General features: G+C 45.8%; 1 protein-coding gene across 11 annotated transcripts in view; it reads right to left on the bottom strand.

Annotated features, from left to right (window-relative positions):
* LOC106982152 (zinc finger protein 77-like) overlaps positions 1-22,745 on the bottom strand; it is a 79,545-nt gene that overhangs the window by 52,568 nt on the left and 4,232 nt on the right. Inside the window, exons 1-4 of one of the 11 annotated variants that reach the window (XM_053220146.1) lie at positions 16,738-16,822; positions 7,495-7,657; positions 4,277-4,334; positions 605-3,857 (exon numbers count right to left, since the gene is read on the bottom strand). In XM_053220146.1, the coding sequence (XP_053076121.1) occupies positions 2,159-3,857; positions 4,277-4,334; positions 7,495-7,564 (1,827 nt within the window). In that variant the 5' untranslated portion in view covers positions 7,565-7,657; positions 16,738-16,822 and the 3' untranslated portion in view covers positions 605-2,158. Of the gene's footprint in view, positions 1-604; positions 3,858-4,276; positions 4,335-7,494; positions 8,343-16,737; positions 16,823-18,707; positions 20,382-22,745 lie in introns of those variants that run through there. The other 10 variants (XM_053220147.1, XM_027049530.2, XM_053220153.1 and 7 more) reach the window with 10 other exon arrangements.

Below are 22,745 nucleotides of genomic sequence, written 5' to 3' on the forward strand. Positions count from 1 at the left end.
TGGTCTTTCCAGACACCCCCTGGGGGCCAGAGGAAAGCACCCCACTGGTATTTCCACCACAATCACTGCTTTCGGAAATAAGCAGGCAAACCTGAGTCATGGTCCAAAGGGATGTCCCCGCGCACTGAAGAAAAAGTTCTCACTTAGTCAGAGTGGACATGCAGGGCTCTCTCTGCCAGCAAAACAGCACCAGGAGCAAACTGCATAGTCTTTATTTCCTGTTCGCCAGGAATAAACATCAAAGAATGTCAAAGCACGGGAGGAAAACACAAAGAGCCTCCGGGCATAGACCACACACACATCCGGTGTTTACATGAAAGCACGCAGGGAAGATGTGCGGTGTTGAAGACTGCCAGACGACGACAGTGGGTCTGCTCCCGAACTGGCTCCTGGGAGATCATGGGACTCTGGATCTCACAGGGCTATCGGTGGACAGCCTTGAGCCCAGAACATCGCTGATGTTTCAGCATTTACCCCATTCACTTTCCCAGGCCTTGCAATCCACTCTCAAGAAATAACTGCACAAGAGATGTTCTTCTAGGTCATAATTTGGAACAAAATCAATCTAAGAACTAGTGCCAGAAAGATAAACCAATATCAGAACTTTATTATTTTTTTTCCAACGTTTATTTATTTTTGGGACAGAGAGAGACACAGCATGAACGGGGGAGGGGCAGAGAGAGAGGGAGACACAGAATCGGAAACAGGCTCCAGGCTCTGAGCCATCAGCCCAGAGCCCGACGCGGGGCTCGAACTCACGGACCGCGAGATCGTGACCTGGCTGAAGTCGGACGCTTAACCGACTGCGCCACCCAGGCGCCCCTTGAACTTTAAAATTGAAGAAAAAGGGGTGCCCAGGTGACTCAGTGGGTTAAGTGTCCAAGTCATGATCTTGAGGTTTGTAAGTTCAAGCCCCGCGTTGGACTCTGTGCTGACAGCTCGGAGGCTGAAGCCTACTTCAGATTCCGTGTATCCCTCTCTCTCTCTCTCTGCCTCTCCCCGGCTTGTGTGCGCTCTTGCTCTCTCTCACCCGATCTCAAAAATAAACATTTTTGAATTTTTTAAAAATTGAAGAAAATGAGAAAATTGATGTGAAAATATAACTTTTAATAACAAAGACTGAAAAGACGAGTAGACACAGAATCAGGAAATTCCAGTATCCATAACAGAGGACAGAAAAGAACTTTCAACAATGAGGGGTCTAACATCATGAAAACTTATCAAGAACATTTTGGAATGTATATAATTCAAGACATTTTTTTGTAAAAGTATATAAAGGTGTTAAGTACACACCAACAATAGACACATTTTTATCACCTCTAGGTCCAAAAGACATTATAACGGGAAAGAGACATGTTGTACAAAACCATGTGATTACTTCAAATCTGAGGTAACATCTAGGTTGTACAGATATAGAGGACAAAGAAGGCCACTTAAAACCATCAGTGTTCGTATCAGTGAGATGAACTAGGAATTCATACACTTGGGATCCCAGTCAAGGAAGAGGCACCTGGAAAGTCAAAGCCATATTCACAACAATGAAAAGATTTCTCTCCTGCCTGAATTTTCATGAACAAAATACATGAAGTTCTATACCTGAAGTTTTCCCAAAATTGTGTGCATTCAGGATCATCTCCGTTGTACTGACTCGCATTTTCAAGAAGATTTGAAAGGAGGGATGCCTGGGTGGCTCAGTCATTTGAGCATCTGACTTTGGCTCAATCATGATCTCATGGTTCATGAGTTCAAGCCCCACATCTGGCTCTATGCTGACAGCTCAGAGCCTGGAGCCTACCTCAGATTCTGTTTCCCTCTCTCTCAGCCCCTCCCCTGCTCACGCTCTGTCTCTGTCTCAAAAATAAACATAAAAAAATATTTGAAGGAAAAATAAATGCTTTCCTACAGTGTGGCTTTGCTCACAGATTCCCGGACAGGCTTTTCCATGGTGCTTAAGTATGTAATGTTTCACATTACTGTGCTTGCACGTGTGTTCTTGAAGGGAAGAGGGACAACTGAAGGCTTTCCCACAGAGCGATCATTCATAAGGTTCTTCTGCCCAGGTCTACGAGACACTGGAAGGTCTTACCAGAGTCCTTACATACAGAGGCTTACTGTCCACTGTGCAGCCTCACGTGTTCTTGAAGGGAGCAGTGATTTGTCAAGGTCTCTCCCCAGGGTGTTTCTTCATATGCGCTCGAAGAGACGAGGAGAACTTGTACACCTTCCCACACTTCTTACATTCATAGGATTTAATGGTGCTGTGTGTTTTCAAATGACTTTCAAAATTTTGCAGCTGACGGAAAGCTTTCCCACACTCTATACACTCAAAAGGTCTCTCCTCAGCATGTGTCCTCATGTGTGCTCCCAGGTTTGAAGGAGATGTGAAGGCTTTCCCACAGTGCTGACATTTACAAGGTTTTTCCCCAGTGTGTGTCCACGCATGTATTCGTAGGTCTCTGTGATACCTGAAGGCTTTCCCACACTCCTGACATTCATAGGGTTTCACTACATTGTGTGTGGTCATGTGATGTTCAAAAGGTTGATGCTTCCTGAAAGTTTCCCCACACTCCTTACATTCCAAGTGTCCACCCACTGAGTGTCTTCTCGCAGTATGTAATACGAGGGTGTGGTGTCGAATGAAGGCTTTTCCACAGTGCTGACATTTATAGGGTCTCTCCCCAGTGTGCTTCCTCACATGTTCTCGCAGGCATGAGTTATACCTGAAGGCTTTCCCACACTCCTGACATTCATAGGGTCTCTCCCCCGTGTGTATTGTCACATGCTCTCGCAGATTCCCAAGATATCTGAAGGCTTTCCCACATTGTTGACATTCATATGGTCTTTCCCCAGTGTGTGTCCTCATATGCACTCGCAGGTCTGTGTGATCCCGGAAGGCTCTGCCACATTGCTTACATTCATAGGGTTTCACAGTACTGTGAGTGGTCATGTGACGTTTAACATGTTCATACTTTCGGAAAGATTTCCCACATTCCTTACATTCATAGGGTCTTTCCCCAGTGTGTGTCCTCATATGTACTCGCAGGTCTGGGTGATGCTTGAAGGTTTTGCCACACTCCCGACATTCATAGGGTTTCATTACATTGTGTGTGGTCATGTGACGTTCAAACTGTAGATGCTTCTTGAAAGTTTTCCCACACTCCTTACATTCCAAGTGTCTGTCCCCTGTGTGTCTTCTCCTAGGTACTAGAAAGGACTGCTGGCCAGGGAAGGATTTCCTACAGGGCTGATATTTATAGAGTTTCTCTGGAGTGTGAGTCCTCACATGTTTCTGCAGGCCTGACTTACACTGGAAGGCTCTCCCACACTCCTGACATTGATAGGTTCTCTCCCCAGTATGAGTTCTCACGTGATATGTAAGATCAGAGTGACACATAAAGGCTTTCCCACACACGTCACATGCATGGACTCTCTGTACACAGTCATTTTGCACATGACCCTGAAAAGAAGAAATGCAAGTGAAAGCTTTTCCACATTTCTTGCACTCTAGAGATTTTTTACTACTCAGACTCTTTGCGTATGTCTCTGATGCTCTCCCGGTGTCCTGGCCTTCATAGGGTTTCTCTACAAGGTCTGCACCCACCTGAGTGCTGAGGCTTGAGATGGAGCTACAGGCCGGCCCACATTCCTCACAGGGACTAGATTTGAGTCCTGGGTGAGATCTTCCCAGAGTCCCTAGAAAAAAACCATCTGTGAGGGCTTCCCTACACTTAGCGCATTCACAGGATTTGCCTCCAGTGGGACAGCCCTCATGCACAGTAAGACTTGTAATCGGGTTCAGGGTTTCTCCACATGGATCTCCTTCAATACGTTCACAGACACTCTCCACCAAAGGACTTCTGTTCAAAATAGGAAGGTACATGGTTAGGGAATAATGATTATAAGTGATCTCTTTATTACCTAATGATCTATTGATGTTTGTTAATCATTATTGGGTTACATGATGGATATTCTCAATGAATGAGTATGTTTTTAGCACTGTGTGCAAGGTTCCAAAGTGGAACAAGCTTCCTGTTCTCCCTGAGGACTCAAATAGAGTCATAACATTCAGGGCTTCTTACATATGCTTTTCCCTGACCATTTTTTCCAACTGAATTGTTTTTCAGATGATCAATAGGTAGAATGCATTTATAAAGGTTTGTCTTGTGAAAATTTCGACTACACGATTGTTGTGCTAGGTTTGCAACTGTTCTCTAATTTCAGGTCAGTCTCACAATCGCCAACATCCCCCCCTTCCTCCCTTACAAGTGTCACTCACCTCAAAAGCCCTTCCTGCATTCGGGTCAAATCTCCACTGCTGTGAAATTTCTGCTTCTCTACAAACACAGAACAGGAATCATTTTATGTAAACATTAGTATTTTCACTCAGAGGCTCATTCTGCAAAGAATTCCGCTGAGTCTTTGATCCACTCATTTTACCTTGACTGGGAGAAACTACAAGAAATGGGAGTCTAATTGAATTTCTCGGAAATGATCTGATATGTAAGCTAAGAAAACAGACCATGTATCTCTATTTATATACTGATCCCGAAATGTAAATGAACTTCATGAGGAAGAATGGTCATGTGACCAAAAAATTCCGAGGACCCTTGTGACTCGAGACTTTGGCAATAATAGAGCAAGTGTCTGAAATGGCAGCCCGTTCATTCAGAAATACTTCAAACTAGATGGACACTAATGTGGAGTTAAGAATTATCAGAAGAGCCAAGTAGGAAGGAACTGGGCAAGATACACACATCCACACCCTACCTCTATAGGAAGACAGACTGGCCACATGGGGTATGATGGATGAAAAGTCCAACAGGAAAGCCGGGTCAATGACAAATATCACCCTTCTCAAAAACAGTCATGTTTCTAGGGGATGGGTCCAAATGTCAATCCCTTGTCCGGAACCTGGTCCAACCAAGGGTTGATCAGTTCTGAAGGCACATAGGCCTTTGGTGAAGCCTTCCTACACTGCCCCAGCTGCCATTAGAGGTCGGGTGATGTGTGTGGCTGCTGGCCTGCCCCTGAGAAGAGCTCAGCGGGAGGGAGGATTTGAAGGACAACAAGCAATCTGGAAGATAGGCACTAACTTTAGTCTTCAGGGTCATTGATGACCAATAATTGGGTGGCTTTTTATTATTTATTCATTTATTAACTCATTCATTTAATCATTCTTTTACTAGAAGCATACTGACCTATATATTAGTGTCAGATGTACAATACGGTGATTTGACAATTACATACATTACAAAATGCTCACCATAAAAAGTGTAATTGCTGTCATTATACACAACTATACAATTATTGACCATATTCCCTATGCTCTACTTTTCCTTCTGGTAACTTATTTATTCAACAAGTGCAAATCTGTTCTTCTCAATCCCCTCCATGATTTCACCTGTCTCTCAATCCCATTCCAATCTCACAAACACCAATTTGTTCCCTAGAGTTTTAAGACTGTCCCTATTTTCTGTTGTTTGTTCATTTTGTCATTTAGATTCCACATATAAGTAACGTGTTTTGTTTGTCTCGCTGTCGGACTTATTTACTTGGTATAATACTCTCTAGGTCCATCCACGTTGTCACAAACATCACAAATTTGTCCCTTTTGTATTACTGAGGGATAGTTCCTTGTATGTACATACCACATCTTCATTATCCATTCATCTGTTGAAGGACACCTGCATTGCTTCCCTATGTTGAGTACAGCGAGTAACAGTCCGGTGAACCAGGGGGTGCACATATCTTATCGTGCTGGCTTTTTTTCTTTGGTGAACTACCCAGAAGCGGAATTATGGACTACATGGTACTGTTGTGTTTCATTTTATTGTGGAAATTCCAAACTGTTTGCCAAGCTGGTTGCACCCATTTAAACCCCACCAACGAGGAGTTTCCTTTTCTCCACATCCTCACCAACACTCGTATTTCCTGTCTTGTTGACACTAGCCGTTCCGGCTGCTGTGAGGGGGCAGCTCATTGTGGTTTTGATGTGCACTTCCCTGAGGATTAGTGATACTGAGCAGCTTTTCATGTGCCAAGTGGCCACCTCTATTATTTTCTGTGGGAAAATGTCTGTTATGTTTGCTATGTTCCCCTTTCAATTTTTTATTTTTCCTTTTGTTTCCCTTACCTGAAGGGATGATTCCACAAAAATAATGCTAAGGCTGATGTCCATGAGTTCAGTGCCTCCGTTTAGTCTTAAGACGTGTATGGGTTCAAGTCCTGCACCGAGGTGTCTAATCCATACTGAGTTTCCTTTCAGGTAAGGGGTATGACGCTGGCCCAGTTTCACCTCTTTGCAGGTAGCTGTCTCATTTTCCCAACACCACTTATTGAAGAGACCGTCTTAACCCCATTGTGTATTTTCAGCTCCTTCTTTGTACATAATCCGGCCATAGAAGCATGGGTTTATTTCTGGACTCTCTATTCTGTTGCCTTGATCTATGTGTCTATTTTTGTCCTAGTACTACACTGTTTTGCTTAGTATATTTGAAATCTGAGACTGTTGTATCTTCAGCTTTGGTATGTTTTCTCAAAATTGCTTTATTTGGAATCTTTTCTGTTTTCATAAAAATTTTAAAATTTCTTGCTCTAGTTCTTTCAAAAATACTATCTGTACATTGATGGGGATTGCACTGAATATGTATAACACTTTTCACAGTATGGGCATTTTCAATAATATTAGTTCTTATAATCCAGGACAATGGTATACCTTTTTTTATTGTGTCATCTTCAATTTCCTTTTTTTTAAGTATTTTTAAATGTTTATTTACTATTTTTTGAGAGAGACAGAGACAGAGCATGAGTGGGGGAGGGGCAAAGAGAGGGAAACACAGAATCCGAAACAGGCTCCAGGCTCTGAGCTGTCAGCACAGAGCCCAACGCAGGGCTCAAACTCACAGACCATGAGATCATGGCCTGAGCCAAAGTCGGATGCCCAACCAACTGAGCCACTGAAGTGCCCCTTCAATTGATTTTTTTAAAAAATTTCTTAATATTTATTTTTGAAAGAGAGAGAGAAAGAGAGAGAATGAGTGGGGGAGGGGCAGAGTGAGAAGAAGACATAGAATGTGAAGCAGGCTCCAGGCTGTGAGCTGTCAGCACAGAGCCCAACGCGGGGCTCGAACCCACAGACCGTGAGATCACGACCTGAGCCAAACTTGACACTTAACCAACTGAGCCACCCAGACGCCCCTTCAATTTCTTTCACTAAATGTTTATACCTCCTAGAGTAAATATCTTTAAACTTCTTTAGTTACATTTAACATAGTATTTTATGGTTTTTGAGGTAATTTAACATGGGTTTGTTTTCTACATTTCTCTGCTATTTTGATAGTAGATACGGAAGTGCAACAGATTTTGGAATATTAATTTTGTGTTCTGCAAGTCTTCTACATTCATGTATTAGTTCTAATAGTATTTGGTGAAGTGTTACGGACATTCTATGTATTGTTTCATATCATTTCCAAATTTCACTTATTCTTCTTCCTCCTGAAAAGACCAGTGAAGGTATGGAGCCATCCTTACCCACGGCAGACAGGTTCCTGCAGGTCTCCAGCATCACATCTCTGTAGAGCTTCCTCTGACCACGATTCAGCAAAGCCCACTCTTCCGGGGTGAAGTTCACAGCCACATCCTCAAAGACCACAGAGGCCTGAAACATACCACACACTCTATTGCTGCAAAGCGCCATCTGCACCCACGTGTGTGGGAGAATGAAGGGTGTGGGTTAGAGAATGAAGGGTGTGGGTGACAGGCAGGGAGCTGACTCCATTCCTAGGACCCCTGAGTCACAACAGACGGTGAGGACAACAGCTGACATAGACTTACACACACCCAATTTACTGGGATATTTACACTGAGACAGATCTGAGCAGACCAGTACTGTACAGACTGAAAAGTGTAATATTCACTCGGACAACACACAGACCGGAGGACACACGCTTGGCTTGCTCTAAGACGATTATGCCTCGTCATCAGCTCCAAGAACTGGAACCAGAATGTCAGGATGGTGTGGACACTTAGATTCCAGTGCTGCTTGATGGGAGCAGCTCTCGCCCTGGAAGGAACAGGGCAAGAAGCCTGCTGGAGTCCCCTCTCTTCCGACAGAGGCAGACACGACCCTTTCCCCGGATTAGGTGGGCTCTGGGCACGGACACAGGCCAGGGCCCGGGGGCGCCTGGCACACCTGGTTTGTAAGACAAGTCTGGGGCCTTAAGAAACTTGGAAGTCAGCAGGGCCGCTCAAACTTTTAACCCAAGGCCCAGAATTCAAGGAAAGGGGCACCAGAAGGAAGAGTCCCTGAGGGATTGTTGGGGACACAGCCACCCCTCACGTTAACACAAGAGGGAGAATCACAGCGTATGGGCCGCTTTCAGGCACAGGCCTGAGATGGAAAGACACGCAGCGAAGGGCACAGTGAGCACACAGCTGAATGCACACGGGCATTCAGTGACCTGTCTCGAAATGGCCACAGGCCCTAACTAACCCCTGCGACTTACAACTGGGCACAGGTCCCACACAGGGAGCATTCCAAAGGTTCCCATGCTCCCTCGTGACCCCATAACTGTAGCCCCGCCTCCCGGCAGACGGTCTCTCCTTTGCCATCCTGCCGGCTGCTCCCTCGCAGGGTATTCAGTAAACTTCGATCTCCTCTGTTCTGCCTTGGGGGAATTCTCTCACCCCCTGAGCTGCGGGCCTCCCCCCTGATCGGGTCGCCCCACATTTGATGGCCTTCACAGGGACCCTCTGCTGTACTGGGCCTCTCCTGGGATTTCCTAGGAATTTCCCTTGGTAGACTGACTCTAGTGTTTTCTGGGCAGCTGACAACCTCCACCTGAGGTTCCTCCTTGGTGAGGATCCCAAGTCCCAGGGGGCGTCTATGGGGCACCCCTTGCCCAACAGGCTGAGGGATTTCCCCTCTTGCCTTCAGAGCGATCCCTCTCTCCTCTCCTTTGTCTTTTAACCCTTCAAGAGGTCTAACCCTAGTACTCCTCAAACAAAGAGGCCAGGGTGGCTCCACACTCTGAAGATGTGAGAGTGAATAGGTTGGACTGCCCATGTCTATGAGGGCGAAGAGCCCCTTTCCTCTGCTTTCTCACTCTGTCCCCCAAGGTCTGCTCCCAATATGTGGTGTAGTTGGCAACAGCAGCCCAAGCTGGGTGAATCCACACGTTACAGACTCAGCTGGGACCCTTTCCTAATGCTGGTGGAGTCTCAGCAGGCTTATTCTTTCAGACCCTTTCCTTAATTCCTTTGTTTCCATGTATCCGGCTGCCATCTTGATCTACAGGGAAACACATTCCTACAGGTCTCAGTGCTGAGTCCTCCCCTTTTTTTTTTGACCCAGGTTGGCCACCGGGTGTGTGTCTCTCCCTAGAGCAGGGTACACCCCAGCACAGATTTCTATTGCTATTTGTTGTGACACTCTCCTTGATCGCATGCCCCCAGTAAAGTCAGGTGCCCCACATAAGGACATAAGCCCAGTCCTTCTTCAGGACAGTGCACACCCTGACTGAAATCTCGACCACAAGTCACAGCCTCATTCCCCTTGGTGGGACAACCCTTTGGGAATCAGCAGCAGATCTTTCCCAGTATGGGACAAAGTCCTCTATTCCTATACTCGCCTTTGGGCTGTATTTTTAAAAAGTGGATAAAACATGAACCCCAAGACCTGAGAAAAATCATCTCATCTTTCATGTCATGTGTCCTGGCCTCATACAAACTCCCAGATCTAGACATATGGCCCCACTACACAACTTGGAGTCTTTTGCCAGAACTCCTCCAAATGCTCACAGGTCCCATACATGCAAGCCTTCATATTCATGGCACTGTCCCCAAATCCCAACCTCTACAAAAACTGCAGAATGTGTCTTCCTCAGACACATGGCCCATCTGACCCTTCAGACATTCTAGATGACCTCTCTTTTATTCCACCCATTGGCTTTCCCCTGCCTCTACAGGAACAGGGGCTCTACTGGACTTAAATGGCCAACTTTAGATTTTTCCCATAGGTATCCCAGGTTAAAAAAAAAAAAAAAAAAACAGTGGGCAACAAATTGACTCCTAGTGGATGCAGATGCAACGTATTTTATTTTTTTTAATTTTTAATGTTTGTTTATTTTTGAGAGAGAGAGAGATACAGAGCATGAGCAGGAGAGGGGCAAAGAGAGAGGGAGACACAGAATCCAAAGCAGGCTCCAGGCTCTGAGCTGTCAGCACAGAGCCCGACGGCAGGGCTCGAAGTCATGAACCATAAGATCATGACCTGAGCCAAAGTCAGACACTTAACCTACTGAGCCACCCAGCTGCCCCAGAATATATTTGATATTAAAGCTAATTTAAGGTTGCTGATGTAATGAAAAGACATGATTTTAGAGTTATCCATACATATTTATTACATATAAAACTTTTATACTAAAGGTCAAATAAGCTCTGTTGCAGTTTGTAAATAAATGATGACTTAAAATCATGGTTAACTTTGTCTCAGAAAGTTCTCATGGGTAATTTTTAAGATAGCTTTCAAAATCTTTCATAACCTGAAACTTTGAAATTTTGCTAAGTTCAATGATAAATTCGGTTTAATTCACTGGGCATCTAAGTCTTTTCTCAATAAGATAAAATACTAACATGTTAATTAGCAAAAATAAGTTTCATCTGCTTTTGGCTTCTTATTGCAGAGAAACTAAAGATACCTGCATCTGTTGGAAAACATACATTGTGCCTCATTTAAAGACTGTGCTATGAAAAAGGCATGTTCCTAAAAACTATGAAATGCGTCCATAAATTTGTCATCTAAAGAATCCTGGTGTATAGACAGTTCTCAATTGGTTTTCACTGGAGACTAAGGTTTCTAAGAGCGACAATTCTTCTAAATGTAACTGAGACTGACCGGAATGGGGAAAGCAAGTCTGTATCTAAGAGAGTAGGAGATATGAGGGATGGGAATACATTTTGTTAAGGTGAAAGAAAGTAATTTTCTCCTAAAATGAGACTGGTTATTTAGAGAAAAAAATCTCAGGACGAACTCTGAGTGCAAAAGAATGTTGCAGACAAGTCTGTGAAGGGACAGCTTTAGAAAGTCATTTTATGTGTGTGTGCTTAGGATGGACTAATATTGAAATAAATTGATTTTATTAAATTTTTTTTTCAACGTTTATTTATTTTTGGGACAGAGAGAGACAGAGCATGAATGGGGGAGGGGCAGAGAGAGAGGGAGACACAGAATCGGAAACAGGCTCCAGGCTCCGAGCCATCAGCCCAGAGCCTGACGCGGGGCTCGAACTCCCGGACCGCAAGATCGTGACCTGGCTGAAGTCGGACGCTTAACCGACTGCGCCACCCAGGCGCCCCTGAAATAAATTGATTTTAAAAGGATACTGCTTCAATAGTAAACATGCACTTTTCTCGCTGGGACAAAGCTTTCTTGGATTGTTGGTCTGGTCTTGATCAAGACGATGTAAACAGAAGTCTTCTTCCTTTCCTTGTCTGCCCCCAAAACCAAAGTTTCTATGTTTTGCTTTCACCACGTCTTTGACTACTTAAAGTTAAAACTTCTCAAAATGTGTAAGATCTGTAATTCTATTTAGACATGTGCTTTAAAAATTTCTGAGAGTTCAAGGGGTGCCTGAGTAGCTCAGTCAGTTAAGCATCCAACTTCGGCTCAGGTCATGATCTTACGATTTGTGAGTTCGAGCCCCACATCGGGCTCTGTGCTGATGGCTTGGAGCATGGAGCCTGTTTCAGATTCTGTGTGTGTGTCTCTCTCTCTGCCCTTCCCCCAGTAATGATCTGTCTGTCTCTGTATCAAAAGTAAATAAACATTTAAAATAAATAAAAATAAAAATTTCTGAGGATTCCAACACACTTTCCCAAGTTTAGAAATTGTAAACGAAGTCTTTTTTGACTAATTAGGCTTGCATATTTGGTATGTTAAGTTACTTAGAAAGCAGGGTCAAACAAATAGTAATAAACCTTAGATTGTATCATTTGAGTGTATACTACAGCTGTTTTGAAATTACATAAAATCCATAAAGCTTAAATATGTTCTCATATAACATCATCACTTGACATTCTAATTAATAAAATACTAGGTGTCAAAGAAATGAGCAGATTTCCTTGTCAGCTATATTACACTGAAGTCACATATCAGATCATGAGTCATGGCCATTTCTATGTTGTTTTCTTTTTTTGCCATTTATATTTATTGTTCTGATGCTCTTGCCAAATGAGTTTTGTCTTCAAGGAGATTCATGAAAAGGATTTTTTTTGTAAATACAGGTATTTGATATCTTTAAATCATAAAACTGAACTGGGTAAGAATTTCCAGAACTAATGGGAAAGTTGCATTCAAACAAACAGGAATTAATTAACATAGGACTAAATGAATTAAAGATGCTTATAGTTTTTGTAACTCTTATTTGAAATACTGCTGGTTCTATAGTGTTTGCTCTAACAAATTGAGGAAGTTTTCTCTTGAAATACCTAGGACTTACAGAAATGTGATGAAGTATTCCTTTGTGAACAAATGGAAACATTTCCCTTTTTTCCCTACCTAAATGCCACAGAATTCCGAAACTCTCAGTGAGTATTCTTTCTTTTCCTGTCAAGGATAAGCGTTTGTGTAAGTTCAATGAGCCTCTCTTCTTCTTGTAACAGGACACCATAGGAAACGTTGGTTATCCTACCGACGCTTCGACTGAAATGTCATATTTCAGAGAGACATGGTAAGACAACAGATACTACCAGGCAGCTTTAAAGAAATAAGGTTGACTTTATGCAGCCAATCAAGCCCCTTAGAAATGCTGGCCTGATCCCTTGCTGACAGAGTTCCCAGCAGCCTTACCAGGTGAGTAGACAAAGTCAATTCCTGGCAGGTGCAGGTAACCTCAGGATTTATTCAGGGCCTCAAGAAGAGGTATTCACCTGAATCTACAGGGATTGTAGACAAGTCTGACAGCAAGTATTTGACTTGGCTTCTGGACTTGAGAGGTTATTAAAAATTCAATCTAGAGATTATTTATAAACATTTCAAGCAAAGCAAGTCGTTAAAAAAAACTCCTATGACCAATCACTATTCTTTTTATCATTATTATTATTATTTTATATTTTATTTATTTTTGAGAGCAAGAGAGACAGAACACAAGCAGGGGAGAGGCAGAGAGAGAGGAAGACACAGAATCCGAAACAGGATCCAGGCTCTGAGGTGTCAGCACAGAGCCCAACGCAGGGTTCAAACCCACAAACTGTGAGATCACGACCTGAGCCAAAGTAGAACGCTTAACTGACTGAGCCACCCAGGCGCCCCACCAACACATTCTTCCTGAGCTTCTGTGAATAATTAGGCCATGTTTGTTAGTCTTGATTTGACTATCTCTGGAAATAAGGGTGATTTCAGAGAGAATAAAAATAATGTTTCAATAACACATCTTTGTAGATATTAGATTTTGATACTCTTTCTTATAAACCAGACTAGGTCCTGAATTTTTCTGGTTTCATCAAATATTTAGCTAGAGTTCTCCAAACTAAGGTTTCCAACCTTCCATCCTCTTGACTTAAGTCATTAAAAACCACAACCACCCTTTTTCCTAAAGTCTTGAAAGCTGATGCTGGACAACTTGAGGTGAGGTTCAGAGAAACTGGCAAAAGCTCATGTATAAAGAATCATCATGCTTGTTACTGTGAGGATGATAACAAGACCTCATGGACATATGATCATCTGAACAGCCAAAAAAAAAAATGGGAGGAACTCTCCAACATTTTCATAACTCAGCTATCACCTTGACCAATTCTGTGTGGCTGGGAGGCCAAAAATCACTCCACAAAATCCCGAATTTCCCCTTCTCCATGGGATTGGCCGTAGACTTCTGGAAATAATGGGTAGCCATTCTTTCCTTATGATATGACTGCATGATGCACTTAGGGATGCCCTTATCTACCAGGACAAGTCACCTCCCACTTGCCAGCAATTCCTCATCATTAGAATATCATTAAGGCTAGGGGCACCTGGGTGGCTCAGTCGGTTAAGCATCTGACCTGGACTCAGGTCCTGATCTCACGGTTCGTGTGTTCAAGCCCCACGTCAAGCTCTGTGCTGACAGCTCAGAGCCTGGAGCCTGCTTCGGATTCTGTGTCTCCCTCTCTCTCTCTGCCCCTCCCCTGCTCACATTCTCTCTCTCTCTCTCTCTCTCTCTCTCTCTCAGAAATAAACAGTAAAAAAATTTTTTTAAAAAGAATGTCATTAAGGCTGGACATCAGGCAAAGAAGCCTTCTTGATGGTTTTACCCCTTAGACATTCTGTCACAGGAGTTGCCTCTATCAATGTAAAATTGTAAGTAGATGCTTTAACCAAGCACACAGACATCACCTTTAACCAACCCCAACACATGCTCACCCAGAAATTGAGGTGGTCCTGCAAAACCAAACAGCCCTTAAAATCCTGCTGCAGCTCAAGGAGTAACGTACACTTTCATTAAAACAGTGTTGGGGCGGCTGAGTGGCTCAGTTGGTTAAGAGTCTGACTTCTGCTCAGGTCATATCTCCTGGGCCCCACATCGGGATCTCTGCTGTCAGCGCAGAGCTCACTTTGGATCCCCTATCTTCCACTCTCCTTGCCCTTCTACTGCCTCGTGCACTCTCTCTCTCAAAAAGAAATGAGCAGGGAAGGGACAGAGAGGGAGACACAGAATCCAAAGCAGGCTCCAGGCTCTGAGCTGTCAGCACAGAGCCTGATGTGGGGTTCAAACCCATGAACTGTGAGATTATGATCTGAGCCAAAGTCAGATGCTTAACAGACTGAGCCACCCAGGCAACCCAACCCGCCCAAAAAAATCGTTTTAAAAGAGTGTTAAATATATGCTCCAGATTACAATAATGTAACAGGATTGCTAAAAGATATGGATACTCATGTTGGTGCTTGAAAGGATCCCTCCCTCTCCTTTAATAACTGGTTAAACTCCTGGACTGTAGGAAGATTTTGGTCAACTATTAAAGGTCTTTTATTTCAGCTTCTCTTCCTGCTGAATGTTGACCCACCAGGGACATCTCTATGCCCTCATTCAGCAGGAAGAAGCTACTGAAGTTGACACCCCTGCCTAATGCCAAAGATTTGTATTGCCCACCTGTCGGGGGATGTCAGGGCCACATTTAGATAACAGGCTTCACCAATGGAAAACTGAGTTAGGCAAAAGGGCCCACAGTGAACACACAGATGCATAAAAAATAGGCTCATGAAGTGACCCACCTCGAAATGCCCACAGGCCCCAACTATCCAATGGCCTACTTATAACCAGGCACAGTTACCATAAAAAGGGGAATTTCCATATGTTCCCACACTCCCTCACTCTGCCCTATAAGTCTAGCCCCAAACCACTTCCTGGTGGCCCTCTGCTCCCTCATGGTGCATTCAATAAACCTCTATCTCCTTTGTGCTGCGTTGGGTGAATTCTTACACAACCCACACTGCTGGGTCCCCCAAACATCAGAACCCCCATACGTAATATCTTTGGAGCAATACAAGAAGCCACCATATCATTGAAATAAAGAGCAAACAATTATCATAAAATTATCAAAAGTTGTTTAAACAAAAGACATGTTCCCAAAATCTAAGGACACAGAACCCCAGCTACATCAGCTACAACAAAGGCAACACCCCTTCGTCTGGGGCTGCAACATGGGTTTGCTAGTCACACAGCTGATACGAGGTTTGTGATCTAAACAGGTTTTTAAAAACTCATGTAACAACAATAAAAAAGTATAAAGACAAATAATACAACTAAATAACGGACAAAGAACGCGAGTACACATTTCCCCAGGAAGATACACAATGGCCAAAAAGCACATGAAATGATGCTCAATGTCACCAATCATCTGGGGTCCATCCACAAAATTTAATTGTGCACAGACACGTCTAACCTACTCTATGAGGCCAGTTTATCATGATACCAAAACCAGTCATATATAAAATGGATTCTACAACGTGACCAAGTGGGATTTATCTGGGAATAAAATGGTTGGTTCAGCAAGAAAATAGCAGTCATAAACTTCATGAACAGAATAGAAACAAAAACCCCATGATCACTTACACACAGAAAAGGTATCTCCTTGAACCCACCACCCTCTCTTGACAAAAATACTCAGCCAACTAGGAACAGAAAGGAACTTCCTCATCCCGAAAAGGGGCGGCGGGGAAAAGTCCACACCTAACATTTGCGCACCCAGACACTTCTCCAAAGAACATATGCAAATGGCCAGTGGGTCGATGAAAAGATGCTGGACATTCGTCACGCGGGACACGCACCTCGAACTACCAGCAGAGGCCCCTTCGCACCCACCACACTGGCTATAAAGACGCCCCAGGAAGCGCCGGCGAGGACGTGAGCAGGGCGCATTCTCCTTCATTTATCCTGCTGCCGATGTAAGCGGGGGCGGCCGCTTTGGAAGAGTCTGGTGGACCCCCAACATGAGCAACGTGGAGTTCCCACCCAACACGGCAGGTCCGCTCCTCGTATCCACCTGCCCCAGACCCGGGAGGACGAGCGCCATCACACACAAGTGTGCGCACGCGCTCTCCGCGGCACGACTCCCGATCGCCAGCGATGAAAACCACCCAGAAGCCGGGCACCTCTTCCAGGCTGAGTAAAGGCGACACGACTGAAGTGGAGTCAGGAGTCCACAAGGGTAGCTCCCCAACCTGCCGCTCAGGGCCAAGGGCAGACACAACACGGAGAGACGCACCTGCACACCCGTAATGCATCACTGTTCATGCAGGAGGAAGGAAGACTATTTCCTCGGGTGGCATCAGCCCAGCCAATGAGAGACGGTCACAGCCCAGCCAATGAGAGACGGTCACAGCCCAGCCAATGAGAGAGAGCCAGGGCTCAGCCAGTGAGAGCCACAACCCAACCAATGAGAGACGGCCACAGCCCTGCCAATGCAGGATAGTAGCAGCCCAGCCAATGAGAGACACCCAATGAGAGATGGTCATAGCCCAGCCAATGAGAAGCCCCTGAACGTAGAACCCCCCCTCCCCCCCAGTTTGCTCCAACGGACTTCTTGTTTGCACAGCCCCTCCCAATGCCCCCTCTCCTCTAGAAAACTGTAGCCCTCCCTATAGTCCTCCCCTTTTTTCCTCCAGATTTGCCTGTGGTTTTGCTGTGGCATATGTGTCCCAAATTACAATTCTCTGCTAGTCCCAGATAAACCCATTTTTTTTCCTGGAAAAATATCTGGTTTTAAGGTTAACAGTTACTTGATCACTGGTGGACCCACAAAAGACCCCAACCACTCCGGGCTGGCGAGCAAACAGGTGCAGGTCCCACAGAGCCCACTGCGCTGCTTTCTCGCGGACCCTGAAGCGGAGGGTAAGTTTTGTGCCAGGATCAGAGCCCCGCTCCCCGGGTCTGCGCTGTCCTGTGTCTGTGCTCTCCAGGGTTTATTGGGGACCTGTCTTAGGGGCTTGTCCTTTCTGAGAGAGCTCATTTGGCTTTTGTTCCGACTACTTTTCAGAACTGGACTGTACCTCTTAGAACCGTACCTGTCGGAAATGTGCTAGCCCTTGGTCTGATTTCTTCTGTAAAGAGGCTACTCCTGTAGAGACTAGTGTTTATACATTTTATTCTGGTCTAGAGAAAACCACCATGAAATGGATTCCAGACATCATGAAAAGAACAGCTTTAAATCCAAATGACAGCCCTGCCTTAGTTTAAAGCTAAGTTCTCTTTTCTGCTTATTATGGATCTTTGATAAGAAATACAATTGCTGAGAAGTCTGCTTTGCTTGCTGTTTGCTACGAGCATTGTGAAACCTTTCCTGAATGTAACCCACTATGTAATAGAGTAAGTTGTGAAACGTCCTAAATGTAGTCTGGTATGTAATAGAATAAGTGATTGTACATGAACTAACCGGCATTTCTCGCTTCTGTAAACCTGCTTGCTTAACATATTTTCCCCTTCCCCTTGGTTCCTCAGGTACTTGAGAAAGGGGAGAAATGAGAGACCTGGGCAAACTGTTTGCCTAGTCATCCTGGTCTGTGAAAAACAAACTTAGCTTCAATCCGCTTGCTTAACCAGCTTGTTCCGCTTCTGTACAACTGCTTGGCATAACCTCGAAGAATCCCTAACTTCCCCATAACTTGTTTGTACCTGTCTATAAAAAGGCTGTAAGAACCTCACTCGGGGCCTCTTAGCGTCACCGGCAACGAGTGCGCGGAGGTCCAGGTTCGAACCTGCAATAAACGACCCTTGCCGCTTGGCTTTGGCTTATGACTCTGGTGGTCTCTTGTGGGGGGTCGCAACCTTGGGCATTACAATCAAAGCGCAGGGAGGGGGGGCTCCCACCTGGGACCCTGACCAGTCTTACATTTAAAAAGCCATGGTGCGTCCTCATGTGCATTTCTAAAAAATGAACAACTGAACCAAATGTAATTTAAAATTACAATGGCCTTTATGGGGAACTTTCGATCTCCCCAAACTTGTTTTATTGAAAATTAAATTAGGAAGTCATGACTTCAGAACATTGAGTTTGATACAGATTTTATTCGGTACCTCAAGACTTGCAAATATTTTCAGGATCTCAGTGTGCCTCTTTGCAAAAGACTATTTCAAATGAACGGAGGCAAACAACTGAAATACGACAAATGGCTTCCGAAGTGCCTTTTTCTCCCACCCCGACTTCACTGCTGCAGACACCCAGCGGCTACTCCACACCCAGGACCTGCCTGCAACCACTTTCCTCAACAAGCTCTGAACGTCCCTTTTCTTCTGAACCTGCCCTTGATCCCTCCTTACCTCAACCTGCTAACCAGGCCTCTTTAAAGGGAAGGCGTCTCAAGATCTAAAACCCCACATTTCTCATGTTCCCTGGACTAAGGCAGAAGTTTCCAGAAATGCCTAGAACCCCCATAAGCTCGCTGAAGAACATAACACAGCTATTCAACTGGGACACACCAACAGGGTGTCCCAGATTTAGATCAATTAGTCCACATGCGTGTTGCTGAGGCCCAGGCCACACATGGGATGAAACTAACCCGCGAGACACAGATGCCCACTTCTGGAAAGATGCTTATGACACTCACTGGAAATCCCCACCGAGCAATTACAGTAGCTTTTCCTAAGATTGTGAATTAAAACAAAATCTAGATTTCCACACAAAAGCCTGATGAACCTGTACGTGGCTGTTGTAACAGACTCCAGCTTGTCTTCAACATAACTTCAGGTCTTTCTTCACATGTGAAATCTACCCAGGCAGCATTTAATGGGCTGAACTGGGATCCTGCTTTTTACTTAAAAGGCCCAAGATGGAATGGGACTCCACGTCCACTGCATTTTAGTTATTTTGGCAAACAAGCGGACTCACACCCCACATGGAGGAAAGACAGCCAAAATTCTTAATTCTCACCTACGGCATCTGAAGCCTCCTAAAAACCAAACACCTACAGCTCGCACTACGATTGCAAACAGGCGGGACATGTGAGAGAAGGTTATCAGCAGCCTGAATGCTCCAGGTGCGGGAGCCCTCCTCCCAGCCCTTCCCAACCCCTCCTCATTGCCAACATCTGGGCCCTAAGGACCACAGGGGCTCTGCCCCAAGTTCCCTCTTGATCTCTGACATGTCTTCAACGCAAAAAATGGAAGCCAGCTCAAGGAAACCAATAGGCAAACTTCTGTTCTACTTCAAAGGGACGTTCTCCTAAAAAATAATTTCGCAAAACTGACCAGAGGTGTCCCCAAAATGCGCCCCAGAAATGGGAACACTTTATTAGAAGTCTAACTGTTACTTCAAAAAAAGGGAGAACTCTGGTTGGGGCCAAAGAACAGTCTGGCCCTAGGAGCGATTCTACAATATTCACTACTCACCACTGAACACACAGTAGAGCAGCGGCCTCCAACAACAGGAGAGTGTTCGAGAAGTACTTGTGGAGAAAGACTGAAGCCACAAAAAAATGTGACAACCTCGCTGGTCCCACCTGTCCGGTTACAACCCAGGGAAACCCGTTTGCATGAATGGATTTCACGCAGCCCCCTCTCTCTGAATAGGAGTATGTGTTAGTCACGGTTCATAGGTTATCTCACTGGCGGAAGCCTTCTCTTGTCGACAGCCCAGGGCCTGTCCTGTGGCTGCAGTGCTGTGAGAAAAGGGCGTCCCTACCTGGGGAACACCTCGCAAACTTCACAGGGATCCGGGAGCCCAGTTTACCAGCCAGGCGCTGTTCTGTTCGGCCCGTCTTACACCTTCGCTCTGCGTAACACCTAGGATCCTCGGGCTCAGGTGGGCTCACTGAAGGCACTACTGCTACTCAAGGACACCCTGTGTCCCAAACACCGTGTCCAAAAGCACTGGGGTTGGTCCTTTTCCATCTCACACCCCCCTCCAGAGCCCCCCCCCCCCGACTCCCACCCTGAGAAATCACAGCACGGCCAAGGCACTGGCCCTCGCTCCTTTGACTCTCGGTGACAAAAAGGTGTATACGTTAGTATTGGAAAAAATTAATAGCTTCTTATCAAAATAACCATGCCATGGGAGAGCCACGTTCACAGTGCCCTCCTGGGGGAGGAAGACCCTGAGGCCTCCCACCTTCCAACTCCGGAGATTTCGTCTACTGACGAGACCCCTCCTGGTTCTCTCCGGCCTCCCTGGAAAGGCCCCCTGTCAGCATCTGCCCGCCAGCCCCTGTGTCACCGCACTCCAGGGCACAGACCCTGGATGCATGTGGCACGTGTAGACACACAGCAAACCCTGACTGCCCTGCACACCACATGGTGATGTGACAGGAAAGGTTTCCCGAACGGCAGCAGACGACATCTGTGCCACAGCCTTCCCAAGACGTCCGGCCCTGGCTTGGGGCCCTTTTTCTCACTGTTGCTTCTTCTCTGCTTCATGGAACTCTCTTCGTGGGGTTCTGGCCTTTCAGGAAAGGCCTCATCAGGATCCCGAGACAAATGAACCAGTCACTTGCCTTTTCTCACGTGTTAGAAGGCTCTAAATTCACAAAAGTCTTTCCTCATCCGAACTATTAACTGATGCCGTCCTATTACCCAAACTCATGGTCTCTCCATTCACAACCTTACAGGCTGCATTTCTGGGTAACATGTGGTTCCAAACTGCACTTTTGAGAACACTTTTTAAAACATCTTTCAAGTTTTGCTACTTTTTCAAAAACTTCACCACTAAGCTTTGTGTCCCCCCCGCCCCCGGCACTGTCTCCTCCCAAATGCCCTGGGTTCGTTCTCTCCCTCTGGGTCCGTGGGATCCACCATCTGCCCTCACGGTGGCCCGGGCGGGGACTTCCAGGAGGCAAACAGGACTCCGGGTCTGTCTCCACAGGGAGAACTTTCTCCCCAGGGTTGGAATAAGTGCCAATAAACATTTCAGTGGGCTGCCTTCAGACCCGGGGTCCCGGATTAGAACAAACCATAGAGTTATGCTACTTTTCTTTCGTATTTTATTGCCGGTGAATCGTGTGATTCATACAAGTACACGCTCTGCAAGGCTGACACTGCCGATGCACACGGCCTAGATGACAAGTGTCTGACGGCATCTCCCTCCGAACCGTCCCTGTCACTCAGGTGTGGCCTCGACTGGTTTCCACTGCTCTGCTCGTTCCCTCCAACACGAGACACGCCAAGCCGGAGACGTCCTTCCTGGCGCTGAGGGAGAAATCCACTAAATACAGCAAACCCGCCTCTCACTCCCAGATGCTTCCGAGGAAACACTGAGGTCAAACAGAGGAAATGGAGAGATTCGCCCACGGAAAGCTCCTTAGGGACGGAGTGGGGGGCCGGCAGGGGGCGCCCTCGCGTCCTGCCCCGTCCTCACGGGGGGCCCCAGCCGCAAGCCCAGCACCCTGCAAGCCCAGCCTGCCTCAGCTGGGACGCCGCCTCCCCACCCCCACCCTGCCAGTGGGGAGCCACTGTGCTTCCAGCTCTAGGTTTTTCCACATCCCGTGTTTCCATCCCGGCCCCTCCTGGCCTCTCTAGGAGAGCGTCCCTCTCCTCTGTTCTAGTAACTGCCTGTGGTCCTGTGGTATCTTACACGTTCAGAATTAATTCCCTGCTGTTCCGGAACAAACTCAGTTTTGGGGGTAAAATAACTGACAGTTTCAACTTACAACTTACCAGTAACTAGAACACGAGGCAGTAACAGACAGACGGATAAACACCCTGATTGACAAAGAAATGCACACACAGGCGCCCCTGACTCTAGCAAGTGGGTATACGCTCAGCGGGTGCCACAGGGCATCAGCAGAGATGGGGACACTTGGACACATGGGGCCAGGGAAGGCTGGTTATCTAAGGCGTAAAAGGAATCATCAGATTCACGGACAATAACCGAGTCTGGTGGATTTAACTGGAAACAAGAGGAACACACGGACAGAAAAGTTCCAGCACGTGTGATCAGACCTGAGCGATGGAGGAGTTTTCTCACAGAACAAAAGAAGGTCGTCTACACAGGAAGAGACCGGGAAGTTCAAGTCTACTAACAACGTGAAGGGTCCATCCACACAGACAGCACAGAGAAATGACACACCCTGACGTGGAGAAAACACAACAGGCAGAAATGAAACAGACAAATGTCCCCAGGACGTGAAGGAAACAGATCATCAGGAAGAAGACATGTGAGTTACAGGTCACAACACGCTGGAAATGCTTCCACAGAAGAGGAAACCCACACGTGAGAAATGCTCAGCCCTGGAGGAATCAGATAAACCAACGTGCGACGTCCAGGAGACCCCATGTCACACCCGT

This window comes from Acinonyx jubatus, chromosome A2, assembly GCF_027475565.1.
Source record: "Acinonyx jubatus isolate Ajub_Pintada_27869175 chromosome A2, VMU_Ajub_asm_v1.0, whole genome shotgun sequence".
NCBI classification, from domain to species: Eukaryota; Metazoa; Chordata; class Mammalia; order Carnivora; family Felidae; genus Acinonyx; species Acinonyx jubatus.